This window comes from Astatotilapia calliptera, chromosome 2 (assembly GCF_964374335.1).
Source record: "Astatotilapia calliptera chromosome 2, fAstCal68.1, whole genome shotgun sequence".
Taxonomy (NCBI): Eukaryota; Metazoa; Chordata; class Actinopteri; order Cichliformes; family Cichlidae; genus Astatotilapia; species Astatotilapia calliptera.
The window spans coordinates 31,892,344-31,916,205 of NC_137423.1; the positions used below are offsets into that span (position 1 = coordinate 31,892,344).

The 23,862-nt window shown below is 41.3% G+C and overlaps 1 protein-coding gene across 2 annotated transcripts; it reads left to right on the top strand.

The window, feature by feature from the left end:
• Positions 1-1,052: 1,052 nt before the first annotated feature.
• On the top strand, positions 1,053-22,007 carry LOC113006609 (zinc finger CCHC domain-containing protein 7-like). Of its 2 annotated transcripts, none has more exons than XM_026142681.2 (8): positions 1,053-1,885; positions 3,797-3,870; positions 8,132-8,242; positions 8,354-8,524; positions 8,753-8,788; positions 9,223-9,327; positions 9,650-9,767; positions 21,467-22,007. In XM_026142681.2, exons 1-8 carry the CDS (start codon positions 1,510-1,512, stop codon positions 21,940-21,942), a joined length of 1,467 nt encoding a protein of 488 aa, XP_025998466.1. In that variant the 5' UTR covers positions 1,053-1,509; the 3' UTR covers positions 21,943-22,007. The 2 variants fall into 2 exon arrangements, with proteins under 2 accessions (XP_025998466.1, XP_025998474.1); XM_026142689.2 differs by having other exon boundaries at positions 3,797-3,858.
• Positions 22,008-23,862: the final 1,855 nt, after the last annotated feature.

A 23,862-nucleotide genomic window follows, 5' to 3' on the forward strand; every position in this document is an offset into this window, starting at 1 on the left:
TATTAATAAACGGTTAAGGAATGTATATTTATGACGACGATTTGTGAGACTGGTAAACTTATGATACGTACGATGGTCTTTCGTTCTACACGGTGCGTTTCAAGGTCCTGTACCCATCTGTCGGTAAACTGTACCTGGGCTTGTTGCAGTGACCTGAAGTTACTAAACTTCATGAGTGTGTGCACTCACTCCAAGAACCGTATAATTATAAATATGCATATAAATATGCTACAATGAGATAGCTGACTTCATCTAACTAGCAAATGTTGTCCAGGCTACGTTGGTGATACAGTTTTTTTTTTAATGTGTATGATATTTTTGTCATGCGATTTTAAAGCTGGTCCTACAACCGCATCCAAGAATAACATGCAGCTTATCTCAGAACTGTCGGTGAAAATTATTCTTGGAGCTAGGTTTAATTGAGCTGCATTTTAAAGAGGTGCAATTTCACAATTTGTGTATATTTTCTAAGTTCACTATTTTGTCATGTGTTGAGAAAAACACAGATTTTAAAATTACATGGTCTAATATTTACATTTAGCATATAACTGCAACATGCTTTTTTTCGTTGTTTTTTTTTTTTTAAAGACTCGAAAGGACTTGAAATTCAAAGTTTCAGACTTGTGACTTGACTCGGACTTTTACACCAGTGACTTGAGACTCGACTCTGACTTGCCTGACATTACTTGAGACTTGACTTGAGACTTGAGGATAAAGACTTGAGACTTACTTGAGACTTGCAAAACAATGACTTGGTCCCACCTCTGCTAATTAGGATTACGCTTGACTGAATGTAGGCTGATAGTCCTATTTCAGTTCAAAATGTATTAATGTGATTACATTTCTTAGTTAAATAATCTATTTTTAGTTCACAAAATTAATCCTACAGCTGTAGCTACGCTGCAGACTGAAGTCCATATTATAAAATGGTCTAACTTCAATCGCTAACAATTAAACCCAACAAAAGTAGTTTTTCATACAAACGTGGACCTCTTCCTCTTTTATCACTGACTATACCTGGAAACTCCTAGACAGACTTTGGACGCTGGGTTCTGTTTTGGTTGTCCAACATTTTCCGGAAACGCCGGGTAAACCGCTCCACACAAGTAAACAAGCATGGGAGAAAAACAAGCTTTTTCTGCGCTGTATTGAAGGAACAATAATTTTACGCCATGAACCTGAAAGCGAAGTATTGGGAGTTAAAGGTGTAGGTAGCCGGATATCATGTTTACTGAAGTTATTTGACTTGGTAATGTTTAGCTGCTACTTTAGCTAACTGCCTCGTGCACTGCGGTGCTACTTAGCTCGCGACAAAATACTTTTTTTAATGTTTGCACACCCGCGCGGTAACTATCCCGGTTTAAACCAAAACGGTTTTAGTTCGGTCGGATAAAAGACGTTAATAAAAACGTGTAAAACACCCATCAGTCAGTTATCGCTGTTTGCTAGCAGTGAAGACAGTCGCCTGTGAGTGGCGCTGTTCAGCTACAGGTTGTGTCAGGTCTGATTATGGAGCACACTGAGGAAAATGAAGCTGATGATGGGCAGGAGGGCTCCGAAGACTTCTTTATTCGGGGGTCCAGCAGTTCAGAAGACGAAGGAGGGTGTATGAGACATTCGATGAGCTGCAAACAAGCTGCACGGCAGAGCAGAGAAAGCTCCCCTCCGCTCCTCCTGGTCTTTCCATTCTCCTCTGGAGGAAAAAGGGCTCTGCTGGACGCTGAGCTGGAAGTGTCTTCTAGTGATGACCTACGGGACGATAAAGATGAGGATCAGCCCATAGAGGACTGGATGATCCTGGAAGGGGAGGAACAGGTGGAGGACTCAAACATCCAGCTCAATCTGAGCTACAGGAACAGCTCCGGGGAGGAATTAGATGATGAAGGTGAAACTTGACTTGGTCAGCTTTTGGGTTAAGAATATAGTTTCCTGCCATTTTATTTCCGTAGTCCTAATGCAAGCGCGAGAGGAAGATTTCGCAGAGTTTAAATATGAAAGCAAAAAGTCAGAAGTAAGTGCAATACAGGAGTGATATCCAACCAAAATCTGCAATAACAAAATAAATAAAAGTAAATGCGATTATTCCACTACCTATTTGTAATGTGCGTTAAAGCTCAGCTAATCCAGATGGATGGATGTTATTCACAGTGACTATATGTAGATTACATATTACTGTATGGCTTCACCTTTGAAGTTTTGTCTGGTTAATGTATATTATTGATATATATATATATATGTGGAAAATTGAAAATTGATGTACATTTAAATGTAATTCCAAAAGATTACTGAGGCCGTGCAGTATTAATTTGATTGATCAGTTTAATTTGATTCTAATACATACCACAGACCAAAACAATCCCACGATACTATGCGTGCAATAAGTAAATGAATAGAAGCATTAAAATTAATCATACTTATTCTCATAGTGGACCTTTTGGAAGTGTTACCTGACAGAAACGATGCTAGCACAAGCAAAAAAACAAACAAACAAAATAAAGCAAACTACAAGAAATATAAAAACATTATTGCATTAACTAAAAACATCCAGTAAAAATTATGTACTAACTTGTTGTTCTAAAATGCTCCTTGTTTAGTTTAACAAAGCAATTTTTCATTTTGAGATTTGCTTAGATTAATTTTTTTTTTATGTTGAAAGGTAATTTGTTTCAGCAATTTCTGGCAAAATATCTGAAGTTTTTTTGTGCCTGTGTTTTAACAATTGGAGAAATGTACACCAAATCACATCCAAGGGTACTGTAACTGGAAAACAACAAATTCTAGTGAATATAATACATGAGGGTCAAAGAAAAGTAATCCACCCCAGGGAAACATTTAGCCATTTTGATCTGCAAAAGTCATCAAACACCTAAATTTTGTGGCATGAATAGGTCTTTGAACCATGCACAATTAATTACATGCGTAATCAATACTTAAATTAAAATAAGGGGTGATAACAAAAATGGGAGCCCAAGAAATCACGAACTGTCACCACATGCTTGTGCTCACTGGTATGGGGATTGGTTCACAAAAAAACTGGATGCGGGCGATCAAAAGAAAGACTTTAATACATGTACTTTAATAATTATTTAATTAGAGAGAAAACAGCTTTGAAATGCAGCTAGTGCAAACAACAAACAGATGCTACGTACTTATTGCTTACTTATTATGCTACTGTTGATGTTTCCATGAGCTGTATTGTTTTCTATAATGGGCTGTGGTGATACAGTTTAGTTATTCTTTTGTGGATGTACCAGCTTCCAGCATAGAGATAAAAATGAAGAAAAATAAAGGTGACTAAAAACACATCTCTGTAAATGCATTTCAACCAAAAGAGTAAATGGACCCAGTAAGTGCAGTTATTTTTGTAAATGTGTGGGAGTGCAATTTATTTAAAAAGTGTATACAGAGACAGTTTGCTTAGCTTGGTGCTTTGGATGAAGATTATCATATTCACACCAGGGAGCTGCACAGAACAACCACTTTGATTTGACCCACCAGCTCGGGGCTCCACTGGAGCAGTAAAGTTTTAGGTTTTCTTTACACATAAGTGATAGTTAGTCCAGAAAGGTCAGGTGCCCTTCATTATTTTTTAGAGCTCCTGCTTTATCGAGACTGAATGCTTAGAAAAGATTACCAAGCTTTGAAAAACCCTATTTTTCTTTTTATTCCCTTTTTTTAGGTGCTTATGTTTCTGTTCAGTAACTATGCTGAGATCAGCTTAAATTTGGATATTTTATTGCACACAATATTTAGTTGTATTTATTAATGTTCCCCCTGGTCTTTCTCTCCAACACAGATTTGAAGGGCAACGTGCGAAAATCAGTAAAAGAAAGCTGGGCTGTATCTGTGAAAGACAAGGTAACTTTTGAGGTAACTTTTGATTTTTATCAGCTTTCATGAATACTATAGGACGACTCACTGCAGCTCATCTGCAGTGAGTGTAGCCTGTCAGTCCACAGTTTACCTCAGCTGTCAATATGCCGGGTGTCCACTTTAATTTAATCTGGGGGAGTCTGTAAAATGTTGTGAAATAAGTCCAATATGAATCAACGAGTCAGTGAAGCTCACGTCTGCCCAATGACAGCAACACTGAGGTGAGCTTTTGAAGATGCTGAACTTTTCTCTATGTAAGTGCTGCTATTAGCTTCATTTAGCTGCTATTAGCCCTTGTTAACCTCTGTTAGCTGCAATTAACCAGTGTTAGTGAAACATTCTTTGACATTGATCTAAAATTGTTGGACTGGAGCAATTGCGACAACATTGGGAATAAATAAGCATTTTATGCATGCTTTTGTGTGTTAGAGCTCCGATTTCAAGTCAGGAAAGGAGGTTTGAGGTGAGGAGGAAGAGGATCAGGTGGAACAGAGGGAGAGCAGTGATGGAGAAGAAAGACATAATGAAAAAGAGATTTAAGGGTTTTGGAAGGCATTGGTGTGTTTGAAGATGTAATTACACTCTAATCAATGTATATTCATGAGTACAGCATTCTTTTTTCTGTCAAATAACTTCAACAAATTGCTGGGCTCAGATCTACCCCCCGTCCCAATCCCTTTTTGTCCCCCATAAACCCCCCACCAGAGCGGCCAAAGGTTCGCCATCGAGCCCCACCCTCAACAGAGCAATCGAAGTCACATTGCCCAGCCTCGCCCCCCTTAGTTCCTCTTCATGCCCTGTCTCCGCAGTCTGATGCGTGATGTGTGAAGGGTCCGGGCTGTGAGGATTATGGCAGTGATGACTTTTCCCAGGAGAAGCTGGGACCCTGTTTACTAGAAGGTTTTAAAATTTCTGTACTTTTAGGTGACAGGAGACATGTGGCCTGGTCAAAACACAGAGAGCTGCACTCTAAAAGATCTTTAAACATAGTAAACATACCTTGTGTGCCACAGACTGCTCCCAAACACGAGGGGACAAGTAATACCTCTAAAACACTTAAGTTGGCTTTATTAAACATTAGATCTCTAGCTGGGAAAACATTTTTAATTAATGATTTAATCACTGAGCACAGCCTTGATTTTATGTTTTTAACTGAAACTTGGTTGGACCAAAGTAACAGTGGAGCTGTTCTCATCGAGACGACCCCTCCTAACTACAGTTTTATCAGTGAGGTCAGGGCGAGCAGGAGAGGAGGAGGGGTTGCTGTCTTATTTAATTAATCATTTCAATGTAAGCAGCTATCTCCTGGAAGTTTTCAGTCTTTTGAATATGTGGCTTTACAGCTGAAGGCCCCATCCAAAGTTGTGTTTCTTAATGTTTACAGGCCTCCCAAATACTGCACAGACTTTTTTAATGACCTCAGTGAACTGCTGTCTGTGATCTGTGTTGATTTTGACTGTGTAATTATTGCTGGGGATTTTAACATTCATGTGGACAACCCTCAGGACAAAGGGACTAAAGACCTGAGTAACACTCTGGGCAACTTTGGGCTGACTCAGCATGTAACAGAGGCCACACATAATAGAGGACACACTCTTGACCTACTGATCTCCAAAGGCCTGAGCATTTCAAAGGTTACTGTGTCTGATGTGGGCCTGTCTGATCATTACTGTGTTTTCTTTGAAAGTAAAATCTCAGCCCACACAAATATATCAACAACAGTGATCACAAAACGGTGTATAACTGAACACAGTAGTGCAATTTTTAACCAGGTCTTCCCATTAACACCTGACCTGTCCAGAGGGTCAGTCAATGAGCTCGTCAATAGCTTCAATGCTAACATGTTAAATGTAATGGACACTATTGCTCCCATTAAGGTGAAGGTTATCTCTGGAAGGAAAAAGTCTCCATGGAGAAACTCCACACTGGTGAAAAATGAAAAAAGAGAGTGTAGGAAAGCTGAGCGCAGATGGAGAAAAACAAACCTCCAGGTTCATTATGACATTTATAAAGAGAAACTTCACAATTATAATTTACAACTGAGGAATGCAAGGAGGTCCTACTTCTCTGACATCATCACTAAAAACAGCCATAATGCTCGGGTCTTATTTTCTACAGTTGACAGGCTAACAAACCCCCCTGTGTCAGTGGCAGCTGAACTTCATTCGACCATGGCCTGCAATGACTTTGCCAAATTCTTCACTGAAAAAATCCAAAAAATTAGACAAGCAATTGGTACATCAACAGCAGATCCAGGATATGTACTGTGTCCACCAAAAAACTGTTTAAACACCATGAAACAGTTTCAACCTATTAACAGCAAAGACCTGGAGGACATCTTAGGTCAACTGAACTCCTCCTCCTGCTGTTTAGATGTCCTGCCAACAAGTTTTTTCAAAAAGGTCTCAAAGACTTTAGAGTCAGACCTGTTACAGATCGTCAACTTTTCTTTATTATCAGGTGTGTTTCCAGAATCACTAAAAACTGCTGTAATCAAACCTATACTGAAAAAGGACAATCTTGACAAGACACAAATGAACAACTACAGGCCGATCTCAAATCTCCCGTTTTTAAGTAAGATCATTGAAAAAGCAGTTTCTCAACAGCTCAGTTACTTCTTAAAACAGAATAATTGCTACGATGCCTTCCAGTCAGGTTTTAGACAGAACCACAGCACTGAAACCGCTCTGACCAAAGTGTTTAATGACATATGTCTGAATACAGACAGTGGAAAAATGTCAGTCCTAGTTTTACTGGATCTCAGTGCAGCATTTGATACAGTTGACCACAACATATTACTCAAACGACTGGAGAACTGGACAGGTCTTTCAGGAACTGTACTAAACTGGTTCAAAACATACGTAGAAAACAGGAAATACTTTGTATCAATAGGTAACTTCACATCTGAGCAGACAAGTATCACATGTGGAGTTCCCCAAGGTTCCATCTTGGGACCCCTTCTGTTTAACATCTACATGCTCCCACTGGCACAGATTATAAACAACAACAAAATAAACTATCACAGCTATGCAGATGACACACAAATATATATCACAATGTCACCAGGAGACCGAGGCCCTGTACAGGCTCTTGGTAAATGCATTGAGGAAATCAATGACTGGTTGTGCCACAATTTTCTCCAGCTAAACAAAAACAAAACTGAGGTAATAGTCTTTGGCGCCAAAGAAAAACGATTACAGGTCACCAGAGAACTTCAATCTATACATCTAAAAACCACAAACCAGGCGAGCAATTTGGGTGTAGTGATGGATGCAGACCTAAACTTAGAAAAACACATTAAGACAATAACAAAGTCAGCTTACTATCACCTCAAGAATATATCAAGGATAAAAGATCTGATGTCTCAACAGGACCTGGAAAAACTAGTCCATGCATTCATCTTTAGTAGGCTTGATTACTGTAACCGCATCTTTACAGGTCTACCTAAAAAATCAGTCAGACAACTACAGCTCATTCAGAACTCTGCTGCTCGAGTCCTCACTAAGACCAAAAAAGTGGACCACATCAGTCCAGCTCTGAGGTCCTTACACTGGCTGCCTGTCCGTCAGAGGATAGACTTTAAAGTTCTGATGCTGGCCTATAAAGCTCTGAATGGTTTAGGACCAAAATACATCAATGACCTCCTGACCCAGTATGAACCATCCAGATCCCTCAGGTCATCTGGATCCGGTCTTTTATCAGTTCCCAGGGTCAGAACCAGACACGGAGAAGCTGCATTCAGCTTTTATGCTCCTTATATCTGGAACAAACTCCCAGAAAGCCTCAGATCAGCTGAAACACTCAGTTTATTTAAATCCAGGTTGAAGACTCACCTGTTCTCAGCTGCATTTGAATAAAGCACCAAATCCACACTTTAAGCTTAAATTTCAAAACTTACATTTAACTACTGATTTTATCTACTGTTCTGATTTTATCTGTTTTGATTTTATATACTGTTGTTTGTTTGTTTGTTTGTTTGTTTGTTTGTTTGTTTGTTAATTAGTTAGTTAGTTTATTTGCTTGTTTTAATCAATTTTAAATCATGCTTTTTATTTGTTCTTGTTTCTAATGTCTCTGTAAAGCACTTTGAATCACCTTGTTGTTGAATTGTGCTATACAAATAAACTTGCCTTGCCTTGCCTTGCCTTGCCTTGCCTTCTGTACCTTTGATTTTGCAGTGTGGAGACAAAATTATGGTTTAACCTAATTTTAAAAATCTCTGTGTTGTCTTGGATTATTCCTGGATCATCTTATCTAGAGTGGCGCGGATCAGTCTCTGACCAGCCGTTATTTCTCGCCTGGTTGTTCCCTGTTCTGTCGTGCATGCAACAGGACAGGACACCTTGCCAAAAGCTGCTCCTTCCGCAAGGTAAATGAACTCACTCATCAGTGCTGTTTCCATGGACACCTGCAGAGGTTCCTCAAGAGGACCATTTTAAAAATCTTTTTTTTGTTGTTTTTTTTGTCTTTGTGTTGACAGAAATATCCTATATGTGTCCTTTGTGGGATCCAAGGTCACATCCAAAGGAAATGTCCAAGTCGCCCCTGTGGTAGATGTGGACTGCCTTCACACGGGCTCAAGCCATGTGATCTGCCTCCAGTATGGAACCAGCACTGCCTGCGCTGCGGGATGACAGGGCACCTTTCTGATGTGAGTTCGCAGGTCTGGCCCCTTTGAGTGTTGGTGTTGCAGAGTGTGTTATTGTGCTGAAGGAAGCGTTGAAAACATTTGACAGTTGTTTGTTGACAGATTCTGTAACCTCATGATTGTGTGGGCTCAATTTATGAAGTGTTGTTTTATTTCTTGCAAACAGTTCTTTGTCTTCCTCGTTGTTGCTTAAAGAAAACATTTCTTCTCTGTTTTCTGGATTTTCCTCAGGCTTGCCCTGATACATGGAGACAATACCACTTGACAGTGAGTTTTGACTGCTCTTTATCTGCTCTTTTTTTTTTTTTTTTAATCTAATCTTCTTTACTCAGCAAAATGCATAATAACAAGCCTTTCTGGCTCAATGTGTAAACCTAATTGGAGTTCTTAATGATTTTTCTCTAAAGTAAGCAATAGAATTGATCTAGGTACTAGGTGGCAGGGGACCGGTTTAATTAGGCAATTTTGAAAGCTGTATTCGCTGCCTTTTCATTGATAGTCACAGGACAAAATAGATGGAAAATGGGGGAAAGAGATCAGGGGAATCAAATGCAATGAAGATCCCACGTGCTGGGGATCAGACCAGAATACACCCATTATCAGGAGCCTGTTGATAGGTGTGTACTGCTAAAATAGCCAAGAGATCAGTGAAAGTCTGTTATCGCTGTAGAAATGTCCTTCATTTGACCTTTTTCTTCCAGATTAGGGTAGCGGTTCCCCTCAGGCCACAGGCAAGCCACAGCCTCCATCACAGGAAGTGCCGCATTCATTGTTACAACTGCTCTAAAAGAGGACATTACGGTTATGTAAGTGATAAATACATTTAATCCTCATCTTACTTTTACTCGATCTTTGTCTGCCTTTATGTCTATTGCCTAATCTGTTTGGTCTCTCACTTGTCTTTTCCCTAAACTTGCTACTCTTTTTTTGTTTCGTTTTTTTTTTTGCTTCACCTCGCTACACCAAATTCTTTTCTCCCCCTGTTCTTTTTTTGTGTTGAATCAAACTTAGTTAAATTCTCTCTATTTAAGTCTCAGTTGCATCCATTTTCCACTGTCCTGTATCCATCCTTCAACTCATTTTTTCTTCTTTTGTCTCATGTGTATCACTGCCTGTCTTCTGTATCAGGAGTGCACTAAAAGGAGGATGGTTACGGGCACTTTTCCATCATTGCCTTATGTTTACCAATATGACACCAGGGAAGACATTCTCCAACTTCGGACCAGGCGAGAGGAAAGAGTTAAAGGTGATGAAGCTGATATCAGAGTTTTTACATTATTATTTTACAATCGGTGTATCTTTGTTTGGGCTGTACATGTGAGTTTATTGGAGCTGCCTGTTAGTTCGAAAACAGCAGATGTAAACTGAACACTGAGCGTGAATTATAACCAAAATTATCTCCTGAAATGGGTTGTTCATTTATATATACAGTCAAGTCCATATGTTTTCTGTACATCCCCCAAGTTGACTTTTAATCGAACAATCAGATCATTATGTGTTGAAGTGCAGACTTTGGTTTTATAACTGCAGGGATCAAAAGTCATTGGATGCACTAACTTTAAATATTTTAAATATAGTGAAATCCTTTGCATTCAATGACTTGCTGAAGTCTACTACCCACCGACATCACCAAATGCTGTTTTTCCTCCCATGAGATGCTCTGCAACACCTTTATTGCAGCTGCTGTCAGTTCAGGCTGTGCCTTTATTTTGGCTTCAGTAACTGAAAAGCATGCTCTGTCAGGCTTAGATCAGGTGACTGACTTGGCCATTGAAATATCCCATTTCTTTGCCTTCAGAAAGACTTTTGTTTGTTTTTTGGGGGTTTTTTGTAGTACAATTTGGGTCATTATCCATATGTACTGTGAAGCACTGTCTAATCAGTTATGCAGCATTTGTTTGAATCTGAGCAGAGAGTTGAGTCCTTTACATTTAGGAATTCATCCCGCTGCTTCTATCAGCAGTCAGCTCATCAATAAACATCAGTGATCTGGTTCCACTGGCAGTCATATGTACACATGCTGTCACATTGCCTCCACCATGTTAGGAAGATATGTGTTGTGTGATGTGATATGCTTTGGATCATGAGCTGTTTTGCTCCTTCCCCATACTTTTGTCTTCCCATCACTCTGGTTCAAGTTCATCATGGTTTTGTTGGTCCAAAGATTTTGTTTCAGAGCTGCGCAGGCTGTTTTAGATGTTTTCTGACAAGGTCTAATCTGATCTTACTGTTCTTGAGTGTAACCAGTGGTTTGCGCATTGTTGTGAGCCCTATGCATTTCCATTAATAAAGGTGTCTCTTGATTGTAGACTTTAATAATGATACGCCTACCTCTTTGAGTGTTGTTCACATTGTCAGATGTTGTGAAGGAGTTTTTCTTAACCATGGAAATAATTCTGTCATCATGCATTTTGCTGGCCAGTGCATTCATCCTTTTTAGGAATGGACCAGATTCTTTAAAGATTTTGGTCACTTCTTAAGTGCTTGCAATCTCTCTGATAGGTTTATTTTGATTTTTCAGTCTAACGATAGCCTCCTCCTCCTTGAGATTTCTAGTGAATCACCACGAGATACAAATGATGTCAGCTGGAGATGGTTTATCTGATTAACCTGTTTTATTTACCTTTGACCTGGTAGCGGCCCTATTTACAGGCACTTTTTAAATGACTGTGTTCCCATTTGTGCTTGAGACTAAATTAAAACGGATTTGAAGACGAAAAGGTGAGCTTTACAGGAATATTCGATGTATCATGGTAGCACAAAGCATTTATAGGTAAGTTGTCCAATTAATTCTGAAAATACCTCTGAAAATGGAGGGCTATGTATAAAAATAGCTGTAATTCCTAAACAGTTCAGACAATATTTTAATTAAACCCCTTGAATTAAAGCTGAAAGTCTGCACTTCAGTCATACCTCAGTTGTTTGATTTAAATCCATAGTGATGGTGTACAGAGTGTCGAGGAGGGAAATTATTTTACTGCTATTGTTAAATAATTGTTATTGCATTAATAATATAATTTGCAGCATGGATATTGCATTCCAAGGTTTAGACAGTGTCTCTTTCAGAAAGACTGAGTTGCAGGCTGACAGGAAGTTGTATGCAGAAAGAAGACAGGAAGTTATTTTGAGCCGCAGGCTAAGACGAGGCTTTAACAATGTAACAGATAGCTTTATCATTTTATATTAAGGTTTTAGTAGAGGTTCTTGATTAAAACATTTATTTAGTAGAAGACATACACATAGTCTCAGTGAGCTTCTGGTCTGGTAAAAGGTCAGAAGTGTAAGAGGTGACACAAAGAGCATGTGAGGTCAACACACACACACACACACACACACACACTTTAAATTAGATTTATTTAGAGGAGAGGTTAGTTATGTTTGGCTGTAACTGCAAAATTGTCTTGGTAAAAGAGGAACCGTTTCTTGGTGTCTCGGCAAGAAAGAGGAACAAGACAAGAACTGAAAGGTAGACAGGAAGGGCTAGCCATGAAAATAGAAGATGATTTTCTAGGTGAAAAGTCATGATGTTGATCTGATCTATGTATAAAATGTATGTGACGCATGAAGGGGCGTCAGTAAATAAACCCTGATGCTATAAAATATCTGTTCATGCTTTGATTAAGTCGAAGACTACTTCCTGTCTGCGTACAGAGTTTTCTTCCCACGCGTGTATTCATTAAAATCTTCGTTTGACTTCACCCGGCCGGACCAGTGTGGTTATTCTTCGATCACCTCTTGTACCCTTCCTCAATATTGAATCTTAACATTTGGGGGCTTCGTCCGGTTATTGGGGAAGGAGAGTTGGAGGTTTGGACGGAGAAATCCGGGGTCTTGGGTGGTCTGACGGGCAGACGTGAATTCCAGTGGTCTAAGTGAGTGGGCATAAGCCGGCTTATCCAAAAGGTAAGGCACTACCTGTTGAATTATTTCCAAAGTGTGCCAAATTGGATATGATAAAATTTAAGTCTACTCACTGAAGTTACTGGTGGATGTCTGTTTTGATTTTGATAAGAATCTGAGGATTTAAAGCAGTTGGACTGCTGGTAATGATTGAATGCGGTTGGACCGTTTAGTAGGTTAGGGAATTTGGTTATTTTTTGGTTATAAGGTTGGACCTGCTTCAGTCTTACACTTGGTTGGGTGTCTTACTGTTGTTCCAAAGTATTATAAATTACTCAAGAACGCCAGTTGGACTGGTAGGAAGCGCAGAGCCCGGAGGTTACGCTCCCTCCTTGTCGTGGACGCGCGACATTGACCTCTCGGCGAAGAGGGTTAGTTCAGTGTGGTTTAGCTGTGGGGTACAGGGCATCCCGGAATTAAGCTAGGAGATAGAGTCTCCTTACCGTTTGGAACGGTATCTGCGCTTTTTTGGGCAGCAAAGGTTGGACCTTGGGTGTTGGACACTTTTAAATTGAGTTAGGGACTTTAGAGATGAGGCCAGAAACTGTTGGACAGATACTGGTTAATTGATTACAAAAAAGTTGGACTTCTATCGGTTAGACCGTTAACTTAAATTTTTCGAAATTCGGTAGGTGTTAAAAGGCATAAAATCTGTGCAGTTGTAAATATAAGACGTCTCTGTATTAAAAAAGATCTCTGTGGGTCGAGTCAGCAATGCACTGACTGCCTGCTGCTATTCTTAGATGAAGAGTGTGTGTGCATGCAAATGAGGCAGCTGATGCAGAGCGCATGAGAGGACTATGCTTTCGGTTTTGTGTGTCATTCAGCTCTATAACTATTGTTTGCAAATGTGGATAAATGTCTGCAATTAAAATGCTGGCTTAGTAAATAATAACACTGTAAATATATGAATGGTGACAGCGTTTCAAAATAGAATATAAGAATTGTTTGTGTTTAAAACCAACGTTTAGGTAAAGAAGATTTAAGGTGGATTTGAAGGTATAGACAAAAAATAAAAGGGTTACAGTCTGCAAGGGTTGTTAATTCATGAGCTGACTGGATGCAGAGTAAGTGGAGTGGTCATCCTGAGAGGATTGAATGATGCTCTAACTCTGTGGTCAAGTCAGACATAGGCTTTCAGCAACCATGAGCCACTAATAAGCGTGACAGATTAATGAGTATGTGTAAATTGAACTTGTTAAATAGTTTTGATAGGAGTAACTCAATGAGCACGCAATAAAGTGGACTTTTTAGGGGCAGTTTATCACTGACACCATAAAAAGCAACTTAATTAGTAGTTCAATAACAAATTGAAAAGATAACCTTTGTTATTTGATAAGAGAGAGTAAATTCAGGTTACATATAGTGAATAAATAAGGAAATGTTAATCTCTGCGTCATTCCACACTGAAATTTCAATTGTAGGGGATCATTTGGAGGTGAATTGTGTAGGACACGGGGAGACAGAAGAATCTCCCCATGAGTTTTCAGTGTGCATAGAAATTGAGGAGGCTGAACTGGAAGCCTGCCTGGGTCGTTGTTTTTGTTTATTTGAGGGTCTGCTGGAAGTTTGTGAAAACGACCACCTTGATATGTGGGACCCTTCTCGGGCAGCGATTTTTTGTTAAACCTGTGGCAGGCTGTGCAACATGGAGAAAGCTTTGACATAATGTCATAAAGGTGATTTCTTGGTTTTAGACTTATTAGTACGGGACAAGTTGAGGGACCCTTGAGGGTGTGTTGCTGTAAAGTATATAAGGGACGCGCAGCGCCGTTAATGGGTTTAAAATAAATGAAAAAACACTAATCCGAGGAACCATTGGAAGAGGTAAGTCTGTGTTTCAGAGAATGGCTGACAGCTCGGGTGCGACACCTAGTAGGAAAAGGGGATGCAAACCTCTGAAGGATCAGCTCGAACAGCTTAAGAAAGCTGTTCGCTTGGCTTCCCCTGGAGTATCAAAATCAGCAGAGAAAGAGTGCCAAGCGATGGAGGTTGAGGTAAGTAAACCTATTATATCCCAACAGAAAGGGCTGGGTGATAAAATACCTCTGACCTTGGTGTTAAAAACTGAAGGAGAAGTGTATGGACAAATGCATGAGGCCCTACGTGCGTCCATAGAGGCATTAACGGTATTGGAGGTTATAAAGCAGAGAGTAATGCAGGGAGGGCCAGAAGAGGAGAATGAAGACCGTGCGACGTCATCAGAAGAAGACGATGAGGAGGACGAAGATGGAGGAGCTGAACCCCGACCAAGTACAAGCCTAATTTTGAGGAAAAGAAGTGTGAAGAGAGACCAAGCACAGAGACAGCCCATATTTAAGAGCTCAAAGGGGAAAGGAAAGTTGAGGAAGAGTAGAAGAGTGAGTTTTGAACAAGGAGCTCCTGACCCTGGTTTAAGTCTGCCTCTAATAGCAGGTCCAAAGAACGAACCAGTTTATCGCGCCTATAAGGTGAGAGATTTGGAAGCATTGGTTAAACAACTTCCACCAATAACCAAGGGAGAACATTGGGAAGGAGAAGAATTAGCGCTGGGCGACTTTCGCACTTTGGCCGGACGTTGTATGCTGGGTGGTGGGTTAGCAGATGTAGAGCAGATAGCTCAAACAACCAGATATGCAAATGACCTGAAATATCATGAGGTGCAGAATGACTTAGCAGATGCAGTCCGGGAGAAGTATCCAACTCCTAACTCTGGAGCCATTCCAAAAATTATTTGGGATCCCAAAAACACACCCAGAGAGTTTTTAGCTAAAGCAAAGGAACAATGGTTGTCAGAAACAGGAATACATCCGGGGAAGGAGGGTGAAAGTAGAGCGTGGTGTCGTTCGGCAGTGCTGGCAGGGCTGCCCAATCAGGTTGCAGTTGACTTGGAAAAGAACCCAGATTTTGCCGTTGCAGACTCGGTGCAGTGGGAGAGACATGTGACCCACAGACTTCAGCAGGAACAGGATTTGACGAACACACAAAAGAAAGAGTTGGAGGAGGCACAGGCGCAGCTGGTAAAGATACAGCTGACGGAGGCGAGAAACAAGGCAGGTGACAGAAAGAAAGAGGATAAAGAGAGCGCAAGGAAAATAATGGTGGCATGGTCTCAGCGCGATCCTGTGCCTGACTGGCCAGACCAGGATCCGGGTCTCTACCCTGATGACCGTTGGCCCGTCAATGCACCAAGGCAGCGTCAACCAGTAGGGAATTGGGGGACCGGTGGACCGCAGAGAGGGCGTGGTGGATCCGTGAGGGGAGGACAAAGGGCTCGGAATCCGGGGAATCCTGGCAGGGTGTCTTGGACTGCGTGTCTGAGATGTGGAGCAGAAGGACACTGGGCCCGAGATTGCCCTGAACCGCCGCAGAACTATCAGGGGCGAGGCTATCAATCCCAGGCACGAGGAGGCCCAAGACAAAGAGCTGCTTATAGGGGAGCACATCAGGCTCCAAACCCGAATGCAGCACCAGCCCCCCAGTACCCAGTAGCCGACTGGGGCTGGGAGGGGGAGCAATACTGATGGAGCCCGGAGAAACTGAACAGCGTGGGGACGGCAGAACCTATGCTGTCAATGATGATGATCCAGCATTGACACAGCTGGGAAAACAGACTTTGAAGCACCAATATGTGGTGTCCTCACAGGTGCCTGGAAAATCTCATGGGCAGGGACCTGCTTGTGAAACTGGGATCACCTTCAAAGACTCAATATCTAGTCCAGAACTCTGAACAACCCACTGCCAAAATCTACTGGGGGAGGCTAGTGGAAGAAGGTATTCTGAGACATTATCAGCTGTGGAAACCCTGGATAATGAGCCTGGCCGTCTATTCCCCACCGCGAGATCCTTTCCACGTTACACTCTTTTATGATAGGGAAGATAACGATATCTATCGGGAACAGTTCCAGTCTGATCTTGAGGGACAGACGTGGAATGTGTAAACACATAACATTTATGTTGAACCAGAAGGTGTGGCCGCGGCTGTGAAATTTACTGATGAACAACTGCCTTGGTACAATGTGGGAGAGGATTCAGCCCCTCACATTACATTGGCGGTCCACGAGGGTCATGGGCCAAGAGATCTGGGACCAATGGTCAAGCGGGCGCTGGACAACGCATGCTGGCAAGGCACCCAAATTCCAAATGTCTGGTATGCACCAAAATGTAAAATATATCGCATAACTTGTTTGTCCAACGATGCAGTGATCTTAGAACATAAAGAAATCTCCAGAATACATGGCAGGGAAAGAATGGATCATCCTGATGCAGTAGCTGAGCTCTCAAAATTGCCTGGTACTTTGTGGTCCGCAGGGCCCACAGATGTGGGTCTAGCTAACTGTTCGCCTGTCCTGTTCCGGCTGAAGTATGACATACCATTTAACAGACCATAATAGAAGCACATAACTGAAGACCAAAAGTGGTTCACATGTATTGACCTAGCGAATGCATTCTTTTGTCTCCCACTGCACGAGTCACTCAGAGACATTTTCTCATTCACATACAGAGGTCGCAAATTTAGGTACACACGCCTACCACAAGGCTTTGCACTCTCACCAGGAATTTTTAATCAGGTGTTGAAAGAGGCATTGTCCCCATGTCAACTGCCAGGGGGCTGTAAATTAATACAGTATGTTGATGATCTTCTTATTGCAGCCCCGTCAGCAGCGGCCTGTACGGCAGCATCGCTCGTGGTGTTGAACAGATTGGCGGAGTGTGGCTTCAAAGTGAGCAAAGAAAAACTTCAGTTGGTCCGGCCAGAGGTAACATTCCTGGGCCGGGTGATCGTACACAGATCAGTGGGGCTAATGAACACACACAGAGACCAAATTCTGACACATCCAAAACCAAGAACTGTGAAGGAGTTGCTTTCCTTTCTTGGCTTGACAGGTTACAGCAGGCAGTTCATTCCGAACTATGCGGGTAAAACGGCCCCTTTAAGGGACTTGATCAAGAAAGTTGGTGTTCGAAATCTGAAGGCTGAATTGCCTTGGACGCCGGACACAGAGACAGCGTTCTTTTCACTAAAATAGGATTTGTCAAGAGCCACAGATCTGGCCACACCTAACTATGATGAGGCATTTTATCTTGATGTTTCAGAAACAAAGGGAGTTGTGAATGGTGTGTTGTTTCAGAAAAAAGGGGGAGGTAGGGATGTACTTATGTATGTCAGCATAAGATTAAATTCAACAGAAGCAAGGCATCCCACATGCACACAACACGCAGCAGGAGTAGCAAAGATAATTCAGAAAACAGCACATATAGTGAGGGAACACCCACTGAAAGTGCTTACTACACACAGTGTAGTGGCCTATGTGAACTCACAGGCATTCACAATGACTCCACTGACGCAACAAAGGTTCAGCAAAATTTTAGAGGCGCCAAATCTGATATTCACACATGAAGGAATAAATATGGCAGACCTAATGGGGTCAGGAGAACCACATGACTGTATTAAGAAAGCCCAGGTTGAAGGAAAAATCGAGGGACAACAGTCGGCCCAGAAAGCTGAAGTGATAGCCCTAACTCGAGCCCTGAGGTTGGCTAAAAACATGAGAGTGAACATCTACACTGACTCAGCATATGCGTTTGGAGCAGCTCATGTGGAACTGGCTCAGTGGAAGAGAGCCGGGTTCAGAACGGCCATTAATGCACCCATCTGTCACAAAAAGGCCCTGGAGGACCCAGACGAGGTAAGTATTATAAAATGCAAAGGCCACTCACAAGCAGACAGTATGGTGGCAAGAGGAAATCAGAAAGCTGACGAAGCCGCAAAGGAAGCAGCGGGCTACAAAGGACAGAGACAACTGGTGCAGGTAACCCCAGAAGAGGAGGGTAGCACTAATAGCATGGGAGAAGTTAGACAGGCTCAGGAGGAGACATCCCCAGAGGAAAAGGGGGTGTGGGAAAACAAAGGAGCCTGGCAAGATGGCGGTTTGTGGAGGGGGCCAGATGGGCGTCCCGCTTTAACGGCCAAAATGGCGGAACAAAAGGTGAATGAGGCTCACGGGCTTGGTCACGTGGGAGTGAAACAGATGGAGAGAAATTTGTGCCGATGGTGGCATCCTGAGTTGAGAAGGATGATACTGGAAAGGGCCAGAACGTGCCTAATTTGTGGGGCACACAACCCAAAGCCAGCAGTAAAACCTGAAGCTGGTAAGGTTCTCATGCCAGGAAGGCCAGGAGAAGAGGTCGTGATTGATTATACCGACATGATTGATACAGGCCCAGGAGGGGTGAGGTATTTGTTGGTGGGTGTGGATGTTTTGACTGGGTGGCCCGAAGCATGGGCGACCAAATGTGAAGACGCGAAAAGCGTGATTAAGTGCTTAATCATTACATTCCAAGGCATGGGTTTCCCAAGAGAATTAGATCAGACAATGGTACTCACTTCAAAAATAAAGATTTGCAAGAGGTAGAGAGGATGAACCTAAATTTGAAAAACAAGTTGGCTAAAATTTGTGCAGACAGGGCTAAATTGGGTCGCAGCCCTGCCCATTGCTTTGATGACCATAAGATGTTTATGATGATGTTAACTTTGTATTTCAGGTGCAGTTATAACTATTTTATACATATTGCATTTTGTGCTTTTAAAGGAGTTGTGGCTCAAATTTGTCTCTGGAGGGTCACGAGCCTTTGGCTAGCGCTATGATTAGCCAATCTACTGTGAGGATAATATGAGTTCATGAAGGATTGCACACGCTTACAGACACAGAGTTAAGAAACACACATGACAGTATTGATTCCAGGCAAAAGGCCTTAAATTCATTTAGCTTTTAACTGAACTTAAAGAAGGACCAAAGAGGAAGGAAAGCATATATTTTGGTTAAGTCTGATACATTAGAATTAGATGGTATTGTTACATTAAGGGAGCAAAATGAAATAAAAAGGTTATACCAAAACAGGTGATAACATAGGAAATGTGAGGTTTTAAAATGAAGTTAGTGTTAACACATAGGAGTTGTTTCAAGGCAGCATTTAGTTATGATGAAATGTATACAGGAGTAATTGCTTATATGCTTAAACTTAATTGATTGAAGTGGTTGTTTTCTTTTGGAGTAGATTAACTTGCAGCAGCGACAACTTGTGCATAGGATGTTGATGATCAGATAAGGGAAAGTAGAGCGAGCAACTGGACGTGAAACCAGCGCTTAAAAGAATTTTAAAGTGATGAGTAACGTTGAAGAGTATACACAAATACAAGTCAATAAGTTAAGAAGATAATTAGGATCAGGCTTTTAATTAAAGAGTCCCAGATAGGATAAGTTAGGGAGATGCAAGAAAAGGTGTTTTGTTTCCTTTGCAGAAGACTGATCTCGGCGACCACAGGAGGGGCGAGGATCCTGGAGATCTCGAGGTTCGAGACCACCAGAGAAGGGTCTGCGTGAGGACACAATGTATTGTGACCTCTGGTTTTCAGAGGTCAAAAGGGGGAGTGTCGAGGAGGGAAATTATTTTACTGCTATTGTTAAATAATTGTTATTGCATTAATAATATAATTTGCAGCATGGATATTGCATTCCAAGGTTTAGACAGTGTCTCTTTCAGAAAGACTGAGTTGCAGGCTGACAGGAAGTTGTATGCAGAAAGAAGACAGGAAGTTATTTTGAGCCGCAGGCTAAGACGAGGCTTTAACAATGTAACAGATAGCTTTATCATTTTATATTAAGGTTTTAGTAGAGGTTCTTGATTAAAACATTTATTTAGTAGAAGACATACACATAGTCTCAGTGAGCTTCTGGTCTGGTAAAAGGTCAGAAGTGTAAGAGGTGACACAAAGAGCATGTGAGGTCAACACACACACACACACACACACACACACTTTAAATTAGATTTATTTAGAGGAGAGGTTAGTTATGTTTGGCTGTAACTGCAAAATTGTCTTGGTAAAAGAGGAACCGTTTCTTGGTGTCTCGGCAAGAAAGAGGAACAAGACAAGAACTGAAAGGTAGACAGGAAGGGCTAGCCATGAAAATAGAAGATGATTTTCTAGGTGAAAAGTCATGATGTTGATCTGATCTATGTATAAAATGTATGTGACGCATGAAGGGGCGTCAGTAAATAAACCCTGATGCTATAAAATATCTGTTCATGCTTTGATTAAGTCGAAGACTACTTCCTGTCTGCGTACAGAGTTTTCTTCCCACGCGTGTATTCATTAAAATCTTCGTTTGACTTCACCCGGCCGGACCAGTGTGGTTATTCTTCGATCACCTCTTGTACCCTTCCTCAATATTGAATCTTAACAAGAGGAAAAATGATTTTAAAAATGTCATTGTCTAGAGATGTTTGGACCTAAATGTTTGTTGGTTTTGAATTGGAAATGCCAGCCATTTTTCTGCTTTGGGATTGCTTTAATCATACTTAGTTTTTTTGTGATTCTATCCAGACTGTTATTCACCTTGCCCAAGAAGCATCGCAGAATCATGATAATGATACAAGGCTTTGGGTATTTAATCAGAAGTGGGATACAAAATGCAAGCAGATCACATCCTGCCCAGAAAAACATTTCAAATGAAACGATTTATCAAAAGACAAATGATGTTATTGGGCATCTATGCTTTTTGCTGGCTCTTTTGAATGGTGAGGGAACACTTTCAAAATGCACCAGCGTGCTTCATTTTGGTGAGAATAGATTGACATGTGAATTCTGTGAAGGTGCTTTCTTTGGATTAGTGTAACTCTGGGTCTGAAATGTTAGTTATTGGACACATTTTCTTGATCTCTAACAGCTCTGCAACAAAGTATGCCCCTTCACTATTTAAATGCACCAATTACTGCTTGGGTGGGATTGGTAGGTTTATCAGTGCTGCCTTTTAATGACTGAAACCAGCACTGTGAATTAAGTGAATTAAAACATAAAACTAATACAATGAACTGAAAAACATTATCTCTGTAGAGTTAAGAAGAACTGCACAGTTGGTTGATAAAGCGTTCTTTTCACACCGCGTTTGATCAGGAAATAAACGAAAAGATTTATTAGTTCAACAGCTGCTTTTAATCACCTGTTATTCAGTTAAAACAGGATCAGACTTGTCAAGGACGTCTTTTGTGTTTCTGTGTTTTCAGAGCCTGCACATGTTTTCTCAGACCTGTCTGAAAAAACAGGGACAAGTGGTGAGGAAAATCGATCAGTCCAGGGGTGGACAAAGACAAAGAAGGAGCTGCACACCCGAGCTGGCACGTGGAAGACGTGGCAAGAGAGGCGCAAGGAGAGACGAGAGGTGAAGCGTCTGAGGAGGGAAGCTCAGGCCAGGCGGGAAGGAGGACTACTGATAAAGTCCCGCTGTAGCTCTGATGACGAAGTCTATCCCAGAGTCCCCTTTAGTCGGCCCGATGACAGGCAAAAACAGTCCACTGCACCTCCACAGAAGAAAAGGAGGGATGAGACAGGTGGCAAAAAGAGCAAGAAGAGCAGAGAGGCAGAAAGGTGGAAGAAAAGAGGAGGGGTAAAACGTGGGTATTTGTATCCCCATGCTGACATAGATATCAGGAGTGTAAATCTTCTTTCCCCAAAACAAAGAGTACGCCACAGAAAAAAATGATAGCTGATCTTTTTTTAATGCATTTATTTTTTAGGTGCTAATAAATGTAACAAGTTTGCAAAGAAGTCATTTTGTGTCTGTGATCTTTTGATGTGTTATTTATCAACATTTAATGACAGTACAGAAAACTGAAAATTATACAGGAATGTACTTTGGTACTTAATATTTAGTTTTGTAGTTTAATACTTAAGTGTTTTACACCTACACAGTTTTGAACATGTTTTGTTTTTATTAGATTATATTAAATTAGATTTTTATTCAGATGTAATATTTTGTGAATGTACCGTAGTTGCCTTCCTAGTAATATTTAATTTTTTTGTATTATTTTGAAATCTGCCTAGATGTTTAAGTGGCATATTGTAAAGAAAAGCATGAATACTGTAGTCTAAGGAGCTTGGAAACCAAAGCAACTGGACATTTCACCTCTCATCTGAGAAGCTTTTTCACTTCTAAGACCAAATGGTGGAGAATCCCAGGTATTTAAGCCCTAGTGGGAGTTCTCCCTTAGGGGTTAGGGATCTCAAAACTGGATCGTAGGTGGCAGACAGTTGGTGTTGTAAGCCACCCCTTCTGTTTATGGTCCTTCACAGTGGACATAGATGGCTTCTTTCACTCCTCTTTCAAATTACCTGTCTTCTCTGTCCAAAATGTGATCATTGACGTCCTTGAAAGAGTGACCTTTATCCTTTAGATGCAGATGTACAACTGAGTGTATCTCCTTAGATTACCAGGACCTGGATGATTGAGAACCTACACAGACATACCTACCCTCTTCTCTTCACCCTGTACACCTCTGACTTCTGCTACAACTCTGAATTATGCCACATTCAGAAGTTTGCAGACGACACAGCCATCATGGGGTGTATCTGGGATGATCAGGAAGAGGAGTACAGAAGTCTGGTGAGGAACTTTGTCGCATGGAGTCACACAAACCACCTGCAACTCAACACCTCAAAGACTAAGGAACTGGTTGTGGACTTCGGGAGGTCCAGAGAAGGTCCACTGCCGGTTCAGATAGAGGGGGAGGAGGTGGAGGTGGTCAACAAGTACAAGTACCTCGGGCTGTGGGTGGACAATAAACTGGACTGGTCATGCAACACAGAGCACCTGTATAAAAAAGCCCAAAGCCGACTGTACTTCCTCAGGAGGCTGAGGTCTTTTAACATCTGCAGGAAGCTCCTGAGGATGTTTTACCAGTCGGTGGTTGCTGGAGTACTTTTCTATGCTGTGGTGTGCTGGGGGAGCAGCACAGCAAAGAGGGACTCATCCAGGCTGGAGAAACTGATCAGGAAGGCTAGCTCTGTGGTCGGCATGAAGCTGGACACTCTGGTGACAGTGGCAGAGAAAAGGACATTAAAGAAACTGCTGGACATTATGAACAATGCTGGGCATCCTCTGCACACGGCCATAAACAATCAGAAGAGTCTGTTCAGTGACAGGTTGCTTCTCCCCAAGACAAGAACTAACAGACTTAAAAACTCCTTTGTCCCACACGCCATCAGACTGTTTAACTCCTCTCTGGAGGGGAGAGGGAGGGGAAACAGGAGGACAAAGGAGGGGGCAACAACTAAGCTGTAGTGCCTCTTCACCTCACTGTACAATACCTTGTGCAATACTTTTTGTAAATAGTCAACAGTGCAATAGACTCAATACTTGAAATGTGCAATTCACTTGTATTTTTATTTATTTTTTATTCCTATTTATTCTATTTATCCCCTTTGTATATTTTATTTATATTTGTCTCTGTATTTATATGTGTGTGTGTGTGTGTGTATATATATATATATGTATATATATATATATATATATATATATATATATATAACAATTCTGTAACTGTAACTTCGGTCGTTGCTGTGCTTTTTTGGGAAGTCGAATTTCCCAGAGGAACCCACCCGAGGGATTAATAAAGTTCTATCT